Source organism: Poeciliopsis prolifica, unplaced genomic scaffold (genome assembly GCF_027474105.1).
Source record: "Poeciliopsis prolifica strain line A6 unplaced genomic scaffold, Auburn_PproV2 SCAFFOLD017, whole genome shotgun sequence".
Lineage (NCBI taxonomy): Eukaryota > Metazoa > Chordata > Actinopteri > Cyprinodontiformes > Poeciliidae > Poeciliopsis > Poeciliopsis prolifica.
Genome location: NW_026562392.1, coordinates 2,178,930 through 2,192,853, shown reverse-complemented (window position 1 = coordinate 2,192,853; position 13,924 = coordinate 2,178,930). Strand labels below are relative to the sequence as shown.

Here is a 13,924-nt window from a genome sequence, read left to right as displayed (position 1 = left end):
ACGGATCGGGCCTTGATATGTAATCTTGTTGCTGTTGCTTTTTTGATTCTTTGTTCAACAAAATGTAATCAACTTGAAAGGGCTCCTCCGAAAAAGCTTTCCTTTCAGAGATAAAGATGAGCATTCTTCAGATTGCTTTGTACCGCGTCTTTGTGTACATTGCTTTACAGCAGCTTGGCGATATTAAACGTCTTAATCAATATCAAGTGGAAGAGCGAGGAAAGAAAAAAAAAAGGCAACAAGTAGCTGAAGCTGTGGGATCCATAAAATGCGCCTAATTTTACAGCTCTATAAAACACTCTCCTTCCAGGAGCAGGATTGAACAATTTATATGCAGGAGTAAATCACGAGGAGCGCTGCGAAGCCTGTAGCCATCTCAGCTTTGGATGTCGGAGGGATGTTTTGGTTTATTTTTGCTCCTTTCCTAAAAATATATGATTGTAGATCTCCTTTCTGTTTGACCCAAATGTCAAAATGGAGAGAGATTCATTCATTGCTGCTCATTTTACAGCTTTTGTTTTTTTGTTTTTGTTTTAATTCCTTCAGAAAACCTGCCAGGATTGCTGATACTGGTGTTTAAGTTGCAACAACTTAAATTTGGTTTTGACTTTATCTGTCAAACTGGTGCTGATTTAATGGCACTTTGTTCACCTAGTGTAACATAAATATTAATGTATGATCCTCCAAATTCTTCCCATCCTTCTGCTACACTGACATTTTTTTTCTGTCATTTTCTACATTTCTGACACATCACAAATAAAATTAGGAACAAGTCCAACAGAGCAAAACGGAGAAGGAAGATTCCCCTCCCACTTTCTCAGACACACCAGTTGATGGTCAATGGGGGGTGAGGTTATTGCAAAAAAAATAAATTAATTAACAACCTTTAAAACCTCCAAGCAGCTGGGGGAGTTGTGGCCAATCACATGTCTCTCTGAAATTAAGCAGGTGGTAGGATTACAATGTAATATTTCTTGGTTGAGCTGGGCATCCCCGTCACAGCTTTACTTCAACACAGCACCGCTAAAACTCCCACCGACTTCATTCCAATTTCCAGAGCAGGAGAGAAAGTGAATCAAATTTGTTGCTGTTAACAGGAATTCCCCAATCATGAGGGGGTTTTAAGGGAAAATGGTAGCTCTGTCCACCCTTTATATAGACATCGATGACTCATCATTAACTTCAAATGCATATGTAATGTTGGAGATCTGAGACGGGGTGGTGCGCACAAGAGACCTGTCAGTGATTTTCAGCAGCAGCCAGAACTGAAGTTGCTCCTAAATGAGAATCCAAGGTGCCTTTGTTCAGTAGATCCATTGCAGATGTACCTACTGTATGGAGGAATCTAGTGAGTCAGAGCCTTTTAAAAAGCTAGTGAATTACAGTCTCTGTTACCCAGGAATGTTCCGTGCTTAGAGCTACATGCAGGCAGAAGCAGAGAGGAGCACAGTTAAAGCTAAGCAGGCCAGGCGAAGTGTGTCTCGGTGTGTGTGTGTGTGTGTGTGTGTGTGTGTGTGCGTGCGTGCGTGCGTGTGTGCGTGCGTGCGTGCGTGCGTGCGTGCGTGGTGTGTGTGTGTGTGTGTGTAAAGAAAGCAGAACAGAAGCAGCAGGGATGAGGACAGCATCTGTGCAGTTCAATAAATGACCCTTGCAGTGCTGTTGGAGAAACTGCAGATCCTCTCAGACTGAAAGGGAAGTTTTGAAGGTGCATCACTATTCTGAGTGATGTGCAGCCAGGAATCTCAGATACATATTTATATATAGAGAAACAGAGCTTCAAAAATACTTTGTGGTTGATTGTGGTAACAAATACTCCCATTATGAGATTGTTGTGACTCCACAGACAATTGTGAAACTTAATCCCACAATGACTTTACAAATCCAGCAGAGGTTCCCAAACTTTTCATCCTGTGACCGCCAAAATAACAGCGCCAGCAACTGCGACCCCCTACTGGTAACCTGGCAACCCCCAAAAACTACATATAGCGATTTTCCTATATTTATTTATTTACCAGGATGGCCGGGTCTGGCTGCCCAAAGCAACTCCCTGTGATTAACTTTTATTTACAAGGCACTACTTGGACTCCTGCCAGTATATACTTGTTCTGCAATTGCGCTGAGAAATGTTGACTTTTTTTGATACAATTTGCTGCTTCTTTCTGTCCCTTTGGCTCAGACTGAATTGGGCAAGAAGGCTTTTGCTTATTCTGCTCTGTCTTCTTGGAATTTGCTACAAGAAACTTTTAGATTAATTGAAGTCATCTCATTTAGTGCTTTTAAATCCAACCCAAAAGTTCTTGAGGCCGATTCTATTACATGTGCCTGATTTTAATAGCTTGTCATTTTTGTTTTACTGTGTATTTTTCTGTGTTGTTGTTGCTACCTTTTGGCAAGGAATTCTTTGTAGACGAAGTTTTTAATTTCAATGGGTTTGAATTCTGGTAATAAAGAAAAAAAAAAGAAGGTTAAATAAGAAAAAGAAAAATTAAAAATATAGTCAAATAATTATATATATATTTTAATTAATTTCTTTTAGAAAAAAATGCTAAAAAGTATTGATGTACATTAGGAGTGCAGTGATCCATCACAGTTTTCTGGCTGATTGATGATTGCTGATCTTAAAAAGCATGACCTGCCGATTCCGATTTTGAGCAATACCAATATTTTTTTGCCTTAAATGTTGCTAAATATAGCAAGAAAGTCGCAGAGTTGGCAACAGGCGGTGACTAATGTTATTTTCAAATGTCAAGAGGTGACCCGGTTGGGCCGGTCTGTGAGCCAAACCTCTCACAGCAGATCAAATAAAGACCGCTCTTTCCTGAGGTAGATAAGATCGGCTTCACGTGTAAATATCACCAATCTCCTAGAATTAAAGACATTGGGGCCAATTTATTGGTGCAGTCCTATTGTACATTATTTAATGAGATGTTTAATGATACAATTATTTAATTTATGACATATATTTATCACCTCGAGGGCAACATCACTGTATTTCTGAAAATCATTCCGAGTCCCCAGACTTTGTGTCTCATAACCCCCACTTTGGGAACCCCTGCCTCAGAGTATGGATATGACAGGAAAGGTCGGCCTCTCCCCTTTTCCCCAACGTTAGGAGCCTATTCTATTTTCAGCCGCCTTCTGTTGAGTTCATATATTTGACATTTTGATCAGGATATCATGTGGTGCGCTAGTTTGTTTCTTTCCATCTCAAGCCCTGTTTAGAGCCGTACAACTTCACTGACATGTAAACTGAGGAGATAAATGACTCCTGTAATTAAGATATGTTGAAATCAAAGTGCACACTCTGAGTTTCGCAGTACACCAGGTCAATGTAAACAGCAGCCTGTCTTCTGTAGTCATTTTCTTTTAACTCATCACTATCACATACTGGTGTCTTGAGGGTGGTATAAACTCAAGCTAATCCTCGCTTTGCTTGCTTTGTATATAGAAGTAATAGTTTACTCTTAAGATCTTGTGTAAATATGATATAATTGGTCAAGCATGAGTGTCTTTAAAGTGCAATCAGCCTAATGAATAACAGGCTTCTGTTAGGAGCAGCAGTGGAGGGGAGTAAAAGCTGCCAGGATAAAAATGAATGGATGTTTGAGTTTTTGTCATGGGAATTTGTCAGCACATCAAAAGCACCGGTTTCTGTTTATTGTTTGATTTAAAAAGAAAAAAGAAAAAGAAAAAAAAAATTAACAATGGAGTATCTTGGACGATCCTGGAATGAACTATCGTAGCTTTTTTCTTTTGCTTTCGGAGCCCTGTTGAAAAGCTTGGGATCAAAAATAATTTCAGTAGCACTGCCGTGACAGTCCGTTATATTCTGCTGACTCCCCATATTCCACCACATCATTTTCCTGCTTCGTTCTAAGAGCTGTTCAGTGTTGTAATTTAGAGCCTTAATTACTATAATTGGTAGATGCAAATTAACAGCAATTGAATTTGACTGGAGATATAAATCCACAACTCAGAATAAATCCCCAACTTAGCAGTTGTAGAATTTCTGGCAGTACGGAGTGAACCACTGTAGGTAAAGAGTGCTTAACTCACCAAGTAATTGCAAGATTCATGAATCATAATGCTCTTGAATTCCCCTTCAGCACACACACACATCCCCTGGGATCTCCACTTTAAGCCACTAGGAGTCAGAGGACGCTGATTGAGAAGCCACTGTGGGGCTTTGACTTACCCACAATGGAAATGTGTGGAGGGGTGAGTTGGTGCTGAAGGTGTTGAGCTAATAACATTCAGAGCCAGAGAGTCTGTCTGTCTGTAGTGGAGATCCCGACCAAAGCACAGCTCACTCATGAAATATCTGACAAATACAAACCTGATTTAGGTTGAAAGAAAGAAGCCTGAGGTCTCAATGAAATACTCTAATTGTGTGTTTTCCCAGGAAAAGCAGGTGGGGAGTCAACACAAACTCAGATACAAATATTATGGCTCTCTATCTTTACAAGAATTTTCCATTGATTTCCAATCATTTCCATAATTTAACCCTGACCATTAGCAAAACATACCTAATCTCTTTGAGTGTCTAAGTCCTAAACCTGAACCATGATCAGCATCAGGAGGAGGGATGTTGCCATGTAGTATATCTACATATAGGAGGAGTATGGAGTTTGTGTCACATGCTACGCTGTGATTCCCCACAATGTGGTATGTGTTAGAATAATGGTCTTTACAACATAACAAATACAAGGCCAAGCACACAAACAGGTTTCTATTCAGAATTCTAATGTTAACTAAAACCTAGTTCACATCGTAACACCTAACCCCTGGTCCACTGCATGAGGGCCAGGCTTTTGTCTCCATAAGGCCCATCGGTTAGTAAAAATGCCAAAAATTGTCCTAAATAGAGTAGCTAAACAAATGCACGAACACACACATGCACACATCTTTGCACATCTGTACGATCTGAAGACTTTGAATTGACTTCCATTTATCTCAGTTACTACCTTAACCCTTACCACTACTAATATATTCTTTAAACTAACCTTATCCAAAACTTAATTCATACCCTACCTCTAAAACCAACGAGTTGAGGACAGTAGACCTCCAAATTAGGAATGGACCGGGAGAAGGTCCCTGCTTTCCACAAAAGATAAATGATCTTCCTATGTTGGTAAATATTGTGAATGTGGTCCTTTGTATGTACTATGTGCAAGTACATACACACACACTTGCACACACACACAGACATTTAATCTGCAGACTAGGTAGCCAGTCATTTATTGTATGTAATGGTTGGGGAAATGGAGTGAAGAACAGACGTAGTTTGTGGGTTAAGGTTGCACATTTCAGAGTGACGAGATCCAGAAGCCAGAAGCACTTGGCATTGCCCTGCTGCTTCCTGCTCCACAGGCTTGGGGTCGAGGCATATGGATCGGGTAAAAAGTGGATGGAGGTTGGGAGACCAAATAAAGCTACGGGCCATACTACAGCCTGCTCCACAGACTCCTGTGCATGAGGCCTTAAGCACAAGCCGCCGCTCCCACACATCTAGCATTGGACCCTGAGCCTTAACCAGATCCCACTGTGGTTTGTTTTACAACCTTGAACGCAGTTAGCCTTCAGATGTTCTGCATAGTAATCAAGTTCTCCCAGTTTCCACTTTCTGTCCTTTTCAACAAACCTCTTTTCTTATTTAGCCATTTGGCTACAGTTGTTATGAGTTTTTTATTTATGTATGTTCATTTAGTGAGATTTGTTTTATGACAACTGCTACTTCCTACCATCCAACGTTCTGGTTGTCTGTTTAAAGTGGTTCTGAGCAGGAAAACTCACAGCGCCAGGTCAGGCAGCCGGCCTGTATGTTTTGTTGTTTCGAGTCTATGCATTTATTAACCCAAGTGCTGCAAACCTGTTTCTTTATTGAATAAAAGTACTGCTTTGGAGTGATGAAGCAGTGGACTTTCTAAAGCATTACGATTGCACCGCATGGCCATGTCTTTTCTAGAATCAGCTTAAATAGGCTGGATGGTTTGATTTGGTTCCATATCAAAGTTTGATGTGAGCCATCATATTTCAGCTCTGATGCAAAATCAGCCCAGTGCCTTTTCCGGTTATAAGTTGGGTTTAGATTATGTCAAAAGATGAATGAATGTTTTTTGGACTAATAGCCATGGCGTACTGAGACAGAACTTTTCTTTGAAGCTTTTGATCCTTTTTCTTTTTTACTAACGGCAGAATACTGTCATAAAAAAGTAATATTTCTGTCTTTGTAATTAAAATAAGGTTGGCTTTTGAACAGAACAAGGACCACATTAATTCCCCTTTCCCTCTCTGACTCTGTGTCCCTATCCACCCTCTGGTTTCCTCCATTTACAAATGCATTATTTCCAGTAATGTAGTATTTCTTAGCAGATTTCAGATACATATGAGATCCAGTTAAGTGTATTCCCCACCTGCTTTACTATGTATGCTTGTAAGGTTTTTTTTTTTTTTTTTTTTACCCTTTCTGCTTCCTCTTGGCCAAGCAGTGTGGTCTTCACATGACCAATCAAATATGTCAAACCGCCAGTGTTTTCCCCCCACATGTACAACAAGAAAATCTGGCTTCAATTATTATTTCACCCCAAGGGGAACTTCCAAAATTCCTCCTCTCCTCATTTGTCAGAAATGAAGCTCTTTAGTTTCCTGCGATTTGCTGAAATATGTCTTTTGATATTAAATCACACCGTTTTCCACTGGCCGCATGACCAAGACAAATGTTTATCATATTTATTTATGTCATTGGAGATGACCCCGCTGCTCGGCAATGCGGAGACTTGGCTGCAGATTCCCAGGTTAGGCTGATTGTGAGAAAGAGAGTCCCCCTAAATAAGCTACAGTTAAGAGATAATTTGGAAAGCACATGAGGTAACCGTGGTTTGTTTAAAGTGAAAAAGACAGTGTGGGGTTGCGCAGGGTGATGGAGGTACTGTTACAAAAACCCTAATGAATCTCGACTGACACATCCCACCCAAATCCTACCCAGCTCTTAGTTTGATTTCTATTATGCTTTGTTGATAAATGTGGTTCCAAATGTTGATTAGGGATCTGTTTCACTTGTTTGTATGTCAACAAATCCAACTAAGCCCAGTTCTGCACCTCTAATCTCCCATTGCCAGTGTTTTTGTTGCTGGTGCTCATTGTCATAACATCACGCTCTGGTAGAGGCCTTCCCAATGTGGCAAGGAGAGCGAAACGCTATCTGAAAATTGCCATTGACATTAACCCTGCTCATGCTGCCGCTACATCTGCAGCCATTTTAAGCCTTCATTTATGCCATTTAAGCTCTCATTTGAATTCACCAGCACAAATAAACATTTCATAATGAACCGAAAGCTCTGATGTCATATGCAGATGTCGAATTCTGATTATTCCTTTTTTGCCCCGTGAATTTTTGCCTGAATCTTGTCTCTCGAAGGCAAAATAGATGACATCATTTTTTCTTGGCGTGGACGGGTCAGTGCTCGCTCCCTCGACTGCAGCCGTTCCACTGCAGACACGGCGCTGCCCAGTCCCGATGCATCTCTACATCTCCTCTGCCGTGTTACAGTTTGTGTATACTGTAAAAGTTGTGTTTTTTGTAGACAGGAATAGAAAGGATAAGAGCAGCTTTTTCAGGGCTGCTGAGCAGGCTCTAAACGGCGCGTGATGCCAGTGATGATAAGGTGGCATAAAGCAGAAGTTTGGATAAATCTAATGATTTCACCTGAGGTATGTGGAGGTCATTTTTCTAAGTTTAGTCCATTTTTAGAAGCTTTGTTTTTTTTGAAGTCATCCATAGCGGGGCTGGTAGAAGACTGGATTTGCAGAACCAATGAGGAGAACACATCTTGGGTTGGATTTCTTTTTACATTTTGTCATAATAAAACCACATACCTTAAATGTGTTTTATTTAATGTAATAAATCTGCACATGTAGGCTTTATTTATGAAGCAGAAGGAAAATGTTACACGGTTATTGAAATGCTGTACGAATTCATACATAAAAAATCTTCCCTTCATTTTTAGTTAAAGCTTGAGGTCGTTTTGTGGAGCCACCTGTAGTTACAGCTCTAAACCCCAAATACTCAAACAATAGCTTAAATGCTTTGAACAATAAATCTGTTGAATTGGGTCGGAAAAGTCGCTAAGTATTCCTTTTCAGATCTTGTCTCAGTTTGATTTGATTGGACCGTTGAAACATATGAATATGTTTTGATTTGATTTGGGGATTGCATGATCTGTTGAAGGAGACTCTTGCTTACTGACTATGATTCACAGTACACTCACACTCAACATATAGAAGAAACTGTATTTTTTTTCTTGTTGTCTTTTACTCTTCTATGCTATCACTGTATTTCCGGAACTCAGCTTAGCATTAAAGTTTATCGGCACCTTCTCTTTTGTTTTCCCTGCAGGCGTGCACTGAACCTTGGCATTCTGCGTGACCCAGGTTCAGAGGTGGAGGACCGACAGTATCAGATTGATCTCCAGTCGATCAACATTGGCACTGCTCTGTGGGAGCAGCTCAAGCCGGAGAAGGAGGGAGCTAAAGGAGGAGCGTCGGCAGAAAGTGAGAGGAGCTCTCAGAACCCTGCCCTGGAGTGGAACATGGCGAGCAGGTTTGCAGGAGCAGTTACAACTAATACTTAATAATTTATGGATGTATTACTTACACTTGTTGACCTTTCTTCTCTTTCTGATAAATAGAGTATCGAATCGTTAACTGGAGTTTTCAAACTCTGAAGCATTTGCTAAAACCCTTTTTCTGAAAGTGTGTTCGACCCAAAACTCCTCAAGTGGCAGTTTTAGCTCCACCTAGTTCAAATTTTGTAAAAAAAAATAAAATAAAAATCAATTAAAAAAATGTAAAATCTTATTTATATTTAGCCTTTTACTGTACTGATGCAAAGTCAAGAAAAAAGAGCTAAACTTTTTACGTTTATATTTACATCAGTTTTTAGCTGCAGATGCATTATTTACTACAAATGATCGATTGTACAATAAATGAATACAATGTCGTTGTAATTCAGGCAATAAAATGTTTATTTTTTCTTTTAAAAAGAAAATACTGAATTATTAATTTATTTACATTATCTCGTGGATTTATAATATTGTAGAAAATAAGCCTAAGTGGTGAAATGAAAACTAAGTGTAGTTTTATTTTCTAATTACTCAGAATAGTCAATAGAATAATTGATTACTAAAATAATTGTTAGCAACCCTACAAAAATTCTTATTCTTATAGTTTATGCAATATGCAATATGTGACAAACATGTATCTTTAAAAATCTATAAAATGTCAGCAACCTCCTCTATAATTAAGTAAAAATTCCTGAATGAAGGATAACTATGTTTTTTTTTAAATTTATTTATTTAACAAATAATAAAATCTCATGCATACATGAAAATTGGGGGTGGTACTAATTTTCCTAATGTTCCCATGATAACTGTGTGCAATGCGACAGTATGTTGGTCAGTTTATTGTTCATTAAATCTTTTCCATATTAAGCAGCCTTTATGTCTTCGCTCATAAATACAAACCGTGACTCCTTTTTTGCTTTTATAGGATCAGGAGCTAAAACAAGCAGAAATGTTACAGGCCGTTTGGCCCCATATCCTTTTTTCCACTCATGTATTGAGAGGGAACTGGCCCAAAACTCACAGATTTGCCGGCAAAAAAACGCAAATTTGTTCCCTGTCAACTAAAAATAACCCTTGTGGAAGAATGCATTGCAAGATCAACAGAGGCCTGATTGAGACCGGGCTCCCAGGTCATCAGGCCTTTAAGTGATGCATGCTGAGATTCACACACCAGCCTCACCCGGACGGCCTCACTCTCTCGGGTGCAGGTTCAAACTAACCACCATACATACTCATTAGGAACATCAGTATTTTCTTTGTGTTAAGCACACACTCTTTCTTTCTCTTTCTGTCTCTCACACACACACACAAACGCGCACTTTCGCAGAGTGATAGTCTTTGGAGTCGTGCCTGAAAAAAAGCAGACTGTTGGTGTTGCAGCTGATACTGATGTATGGGCCCTGGGCTCTCAGGGACGTAGTAAGAGTTTTATGTGGCAGCCAGTTGAGATTTATTTACTGGGGTCCTTTTTTTTTTTTTTTTTTTTTTTTTTTTATAAATACTCTTCTTCCAGAATGGGCTCGTGCTACTGTACATGTTCTCGTAAATGCAAACGATGCCCACAAAGCACTTAAAAGTCAGTTCAAAGTAAGTTAGTATGTTTTTCAGTCACTTTTTTTAAGTAATTGTTTTAGACTCACTCAAGTTTAAAATGTACAGCATGAGAAGTACAGAGACATTAATTTGCTTGTGTGCTGAAGTACGTTTGGTCGAGATTCAATGTTTAATGCAGTTTATTTATATGAAAGCAGTTCTGCCTCACGGTGAATAGCTGGAGCTATCTGCTCCTTGCTGTTATTGGACCCTGACTGCTGTGAGCTTTTTGTTCTGCATGTGTATTGAGATCAAGATTCACATTTTGAATCCCAAATTGTCATGTATGATATTACATATAATGCAATTGACTGCAACTCAACTATGTGAACTGTACATAGTAAGCGATCTCTAGTAATTTGTTAGACTTTGGAAAGGTCTGTTCTGTGCCATTAGTTGACAGTCATCCATCGTTTGATGCCCGCTCCCCTTCTTTCTTAATAATTGTGTCCTGATTTACAACAGTGAACTGAAATAAGTAGGACTGGACTTTTAACATGTTCATTTTGAATAATTACTTTTAACACGTGAAAAAATACAACCTAATTAATTTTTTTAAAAATCCCAGCTTGGACTTTAGTATTGTGTTTCCACCACACCAAATAATTTGGATGCACAACGGCAACAGTGGTGGATGATAAAGCCTCTTCTCTTGGCTCACTGAGGATTCATTTTCACTTCAAAAAACAATCTGATGGGATGCTAGAAAAGACTGCTGGTGTGTTCAGGTTGTGCTAAAAGGTAGCTTTGCTGTTAGCAAAGCTACTCAAACCTAAAATAGCATCCGAGTGTAAACATGTATCTTCAGCACAAACGTCCCGAACGCTAACATCAGCATCCACATTTTTAAAGAAGTTCCATGAAAGTTCCAGAAATGAAAGCTAAATGGCTACAACATCACTGTCCACCAAAAACCAAAATAACAGATTAAAAACAATAAATCTCTGTTTTTGAGCTCAAATGTTTGTTCATTCAATAATTTAGCAGCAAAGGGGATTTTTGAATTGAGAATGTTGCAAAGTTTGTCAATATGGTTTTAGATTCAAATGAGTAATTCATTGCAGACCCTGCAATTAGCTCGATTGAAAATGTTAGTTGAGTTCGTTGAGGAAATAAAATTAACTCTCTTTCCCTGCTCCCTTCTCATTGGCAGCAAACACAGTCTGAGGCTTTATTCAGCCTGCTGCTCTGCATGTCAGCCACCACCAAGCCATAACCCAACATGTGATGGAGAATGCTCCAGCAGGTTGAGGAAAGGGGAGCAGAGGAGTCAAGTTCACAGCTTTACTTGTCCGCCACAATCGCCGGCAGAAACGCTCCGCCTCGGTTTTAACAAGCTTTGACACACGCCGCCACCAGAGTTCACACCTTTCCCTCCTTCCCTGCATCAGTATTCTCTGCCGTCTCTAGATTTCAACTCATGGCATGTTCACTATGTTGCCTTCAGGGTTCCAGTTTCAGTAGTTGTGGATCCGTAGCGGCCCCTGTTAGCTTCCTGAGGTTTTGTGAGGAAATTCCAGTACCACGGATCGGCTGACAGGATCTGTCCTCGTCACAGTTTGCAGTTGCCCACTAGGAAACGACCCTCTGTCATAGTGCTGCGAGACACTTGGCCAGACCTCTCTTTATTATCCTGCTGCCATTTATGTTCCAGCTTACTGACTGGACCATGTACCTTTGAATTTGAAAAGTTTTTTATGTGCATGCATGAATGTTGTGGAGGGCATTTGCACAAAACAATTTTTCCAGCACTGAGAGAGCGGGAGAGACGTTGTGTTCTCAAGTCCGTTCAAGTCGTCATAATACTGGTAAATTGAACCATGCGCCTCTAAGCCTTGCTGCTGAATGATGGCACCTGTCCTCTGCAACGAGACTCTCATTGTTTCAATCCCCTGTCTGAGGAGAGATTAGCCATCACCAATTGGCCTCACAGATCATTTCACCTCTGAATTAAGCCCCTCTTAAATTCAGTACACAAAGAAATGTGTCAGAAAATAATCCCTTAAGGGCACTGGTAATGCACATTTGTATAGCAGAAGTGAATGTGATATTGGTTCCGGTTAAGTACTGTAGTCTGGGCCACCTAGGCTCTGGGCCTCTTCTAATCCAGGCCAACTATAAATATTGGAAGCTGCACCACTTGATTGTTTTAATAGCACCAGATGTGGCAATTAACACCACCTTATAAAGCTCTCGTGTATGTTTGTTTTACTGCTAACAAATGTTCCCACAAATATGACCTGATTGTGGGAATGAATGTTAGTGAAATGGAGAGAGTTGATATGAGACGTTCTCAGTTTGATCTTGTGCAAACAAAAAGGGGTTTGGTCCCGACCGAGATCCGTCAAACAACACCCAAATCTTTCATCTTGTTGAAGCTTCACCAATCAGATCTTTGACCAGGAATGTGGAAATCTGTTGTGGAACAGTTGGAAAACAAGCTTGTTAAAAATAAAAATCCATGTTTAAGTGTGTTTTTAAAATAGTTTATTAAAAGCCTCAAGATGCTTGAAATATTGGAATGCTATGTCGCCCTTCAGACAAGGGTGGAACCATAAATCATTTGTCAATGTTTTCTGTTTTATAAGGTTTTTATTGCTTTAGTGGCCTTTTTTACAGTATTTAGGACAGGAAATGGGCGGAGAGACCTGGGGCGAGGAACAACGTGCAGCAAAGGTCGCAGGGTCAGATTGAATTCTGAAAAAGTAGCTGCCGTATGTGACATACATCATGCTCCACCTCAAATTGCAAACATTTTCTGATTTTGTTTGTTGACTTCTCACAGTTTGCCAAATGGCATTTCTTCAAACATAACAAAGCAGTTATAAAGGGACTTATTATACAAAATGAATTTATTACACATTGTTTCACTTCCATTTGTGTCCCAACTGCTTCTAGAAACGTCCGAGCTCTAAAAAAAACTGTCCAACTGTTTTCTGACAATAAGTTTATGTATTTTGATGCCTGGAAAAAGAGCCTTTCAAAAATCTTGCGATTAAGTCGCAATTGTTGGGCACTGCCCCTCACCTACCAATTCAAGTGGTCAGCTGATATTTCTCTGTATGCACTGTAGTGTTTTGTTGTTGACATACTATTTAGAAACCGTTGGGGAGGAGTGGTCAGCAACAGCTTATTTGCATAAAAGTGACAGATCCCTACAGCAGCTCATCCTGATAGAAACTCTAAAAGGCACAACTGAAATCTCATTAACTGAGAATTATTTTCTGAAAAAAAGTTCAAGAACACATTTTCTGCAGCGCACAGACATATCCTAAGTTGTTTAAAAGCATTTATAATGCACCGAATAAGTGTAATCTTATGATCTATTTGTCTGTTAAATGATGTAACATAAAACTCTCAGTTTTTATGGAAAAAAGAACTGCAATTTTCAAGCTGAACTAACTTCTCTCACTTGTACAGCATCAGACGGCAGCAGGAGCGAAGAGCGATCCTGACGCCAATCTTGACAGATTTCTCTGTCCGGGTCACTGCTGCGCCTGCCATCATCTTCAGCAAAAATCTCTCTCTGGATGGGGGACAGACGGAGGTGAGCGTATGCTCTGGGATTTTTATGAAAAATCATAGTGTTCAGATTGTTTTTGCTGCTGAGTTTCACTGTGCTGTATACATTTAAAGGAAGTCTCAAGCATGAGAAGAATATTAATGCCGGTCCATTTACACTGACATTATTTATAGCGGCAGTAAGGAGG

At 39.7% G+C, this 13,924-nt stretch overlaps 1 protein-coding gene across 2 annotated transcripts in view; it reads left to right on the top strand.

Moving 5' to 3' along the window:
• Positions 1–13,924, top strand: part of LOC129367556 (intermembrane lipid transfer protein VPS13B-like) — a 291,895-nt gene that overhangs the window by 165,358 nt on the left and 112,613 nt on the right. For both annotated transcript variants that reach the window (XM_055042090.1, XM_055042091.1), the window contains exons 32-33: positions 8,396–8,599; positions 13,635–13,761. In XM_055042090.1, coding sequence (XP_054898065.1) covers positions 8,396–8,599; positions 13,635–13,761 — 331 coding nt within the window. The remainder of the gene's footprint in view (positions 1–8,395; positions 8,600–13,634; positions 13,762–13,924) is intronic.